Source organism: Salvelinus sp. IW2-2015, unplaced genomic scaffold (assembly GCF_002910315.2).
Source record: "Salvelinus sp. IW2-2015 unplaced genomic scaffold, ASM291031v2 Un_scaffold1613, whole genome shotgun sequence".
Taxonomy (NCBI): domain Eukaryota; kingdom Metazoa; phylum Chordata; class Actinopteri; order Salmoniformes; family Salmonidae; genus Salvelinus; species Salvelinus sp. IW2-2015.
In genome coordinates, this window is record NW_019943032.1 from 97,099 (window position 1) to 98,356 (window position 1,258).

A 1,258-nucleotide genomic window follows, 5' to 3' on the forward strand; every position below is an offset into this window, starting at 1 on the left:
ACCTGATCCTAGATCAGCCCAGAGCTGTGGATAATGAAGACCTGATCCTAGATCAGCCCAGAGCTGTAGATAATGAAGACCTGATCCAAGATCAGCACTACTACTCTGAAATGCTTTATGAATACAGGCCCAGGCTAGAGAAATGAGGCTTTGTATAAAAAGACATCAGCCCTGGAGTAAAGTGTAACCTGGCCATTGTTCTGTCTGTCTGTCTGTCTGTCTGTCTGTCTGTCTGTCTGTCTGTCTGTCTGTCTGTCTGTCTGTCTGTCTGTCTGTCTGTCTGTCTGTCTGTCTGTCTCTGTCTCTGTCTCTGTCTCTGTCTCTGTCTCTGTCTCTGTCTCTGTCTCTGTCTCTGTCTGTGTGTCTGCCTGCCTGCCTGCCTGCCTGCCTGCCTGCCAGGACTCTTTCCAGACACTGAAGAAATGGGTGAAGGAGCTGAAAGAACATGGTCCTGAGGACATCGTTGTAGCCATCGCAGGGAACAAAAACGACTTGGGGGACATCAGGTATCAATTATTATTATTTTAAATGTTTTTCTTGTTTCAGGTCAACATCATAAATAGATTGTACATATGTACATACATTTTGACACAGGAAACAGGAAACAAACAGCAAGACAATACAATGAAAGTAAACAAGTACACACTAACAATAAGAATTGTACATTCACTTTAAGTTGTCTGCTATTAATGTTTCCCCTACTGATTTGTTATTTTCATTACTTCTTAGTAGTAGTATAGTATATAAAGTATATAGTATATAAAGTATAAAGTATATAAAGTCTATAGTATATAGTATATAAAGTATATAGTATATAAAGTGTATAGTATATAAAGTCTATAGTATATAGTATATAAAGTATATAGTATATAAAATACAGAGTCAAATTGACCAGGGTCCAGTTGACCCATAGATTCATTGTATTTTTTATATTGACACCTCTCAGGGGGCTGTACAAGCAATATTAAGGAGAAGAGATAGTAGAAATAGGTCTCATATTGTGTAGAAATCCCCTCCCTAAATATAGCACTCATTTCCTCCAATGGTAACACATCTCACACTACCACGGATTTATGGTTGGTGGCTGGTCTTTTATCCAGTTAAGGAGAATGCATTTGCGGGCCACAAAGAGTCATTTTTTGTAAGAAGATTGAGGTGAGTAAGGGCCTGTTCCCGACGATACCTGGTACAAATAGCCATGGGCCTGTTCCCGACGATACCTGGTACAAATAGCCATGGGCCTGTTCCCGACGATACC

At 40.0% G+C, this 1,258-nt stretch overlaps 1 protein-coding gene across 1 annotated transcript in view; it reads left to right on the forward strand.

Annotated features, from left to right (window-relative positions):
* The window catches only part of LOC112071425 (ras-related protein Rab-31), a 20,375-nt gene that overhangs the window by 12,882 nt on the left and 6,235 nt on the right, over window positions 1–1,258 (forward strand). Inside the window, exons 4-5 of the mRNA XM_070439385.1 lie at window positions 13–26; window positions 183–506. Coding sequence (XP_070295486.1) covers window positions 13–26; window positions 183–506 — 338 coding nt within the window. The remainder of the gene's footprint in view (window positions 1–12; window positions 27–182; window positions 507–1,258) is intronic.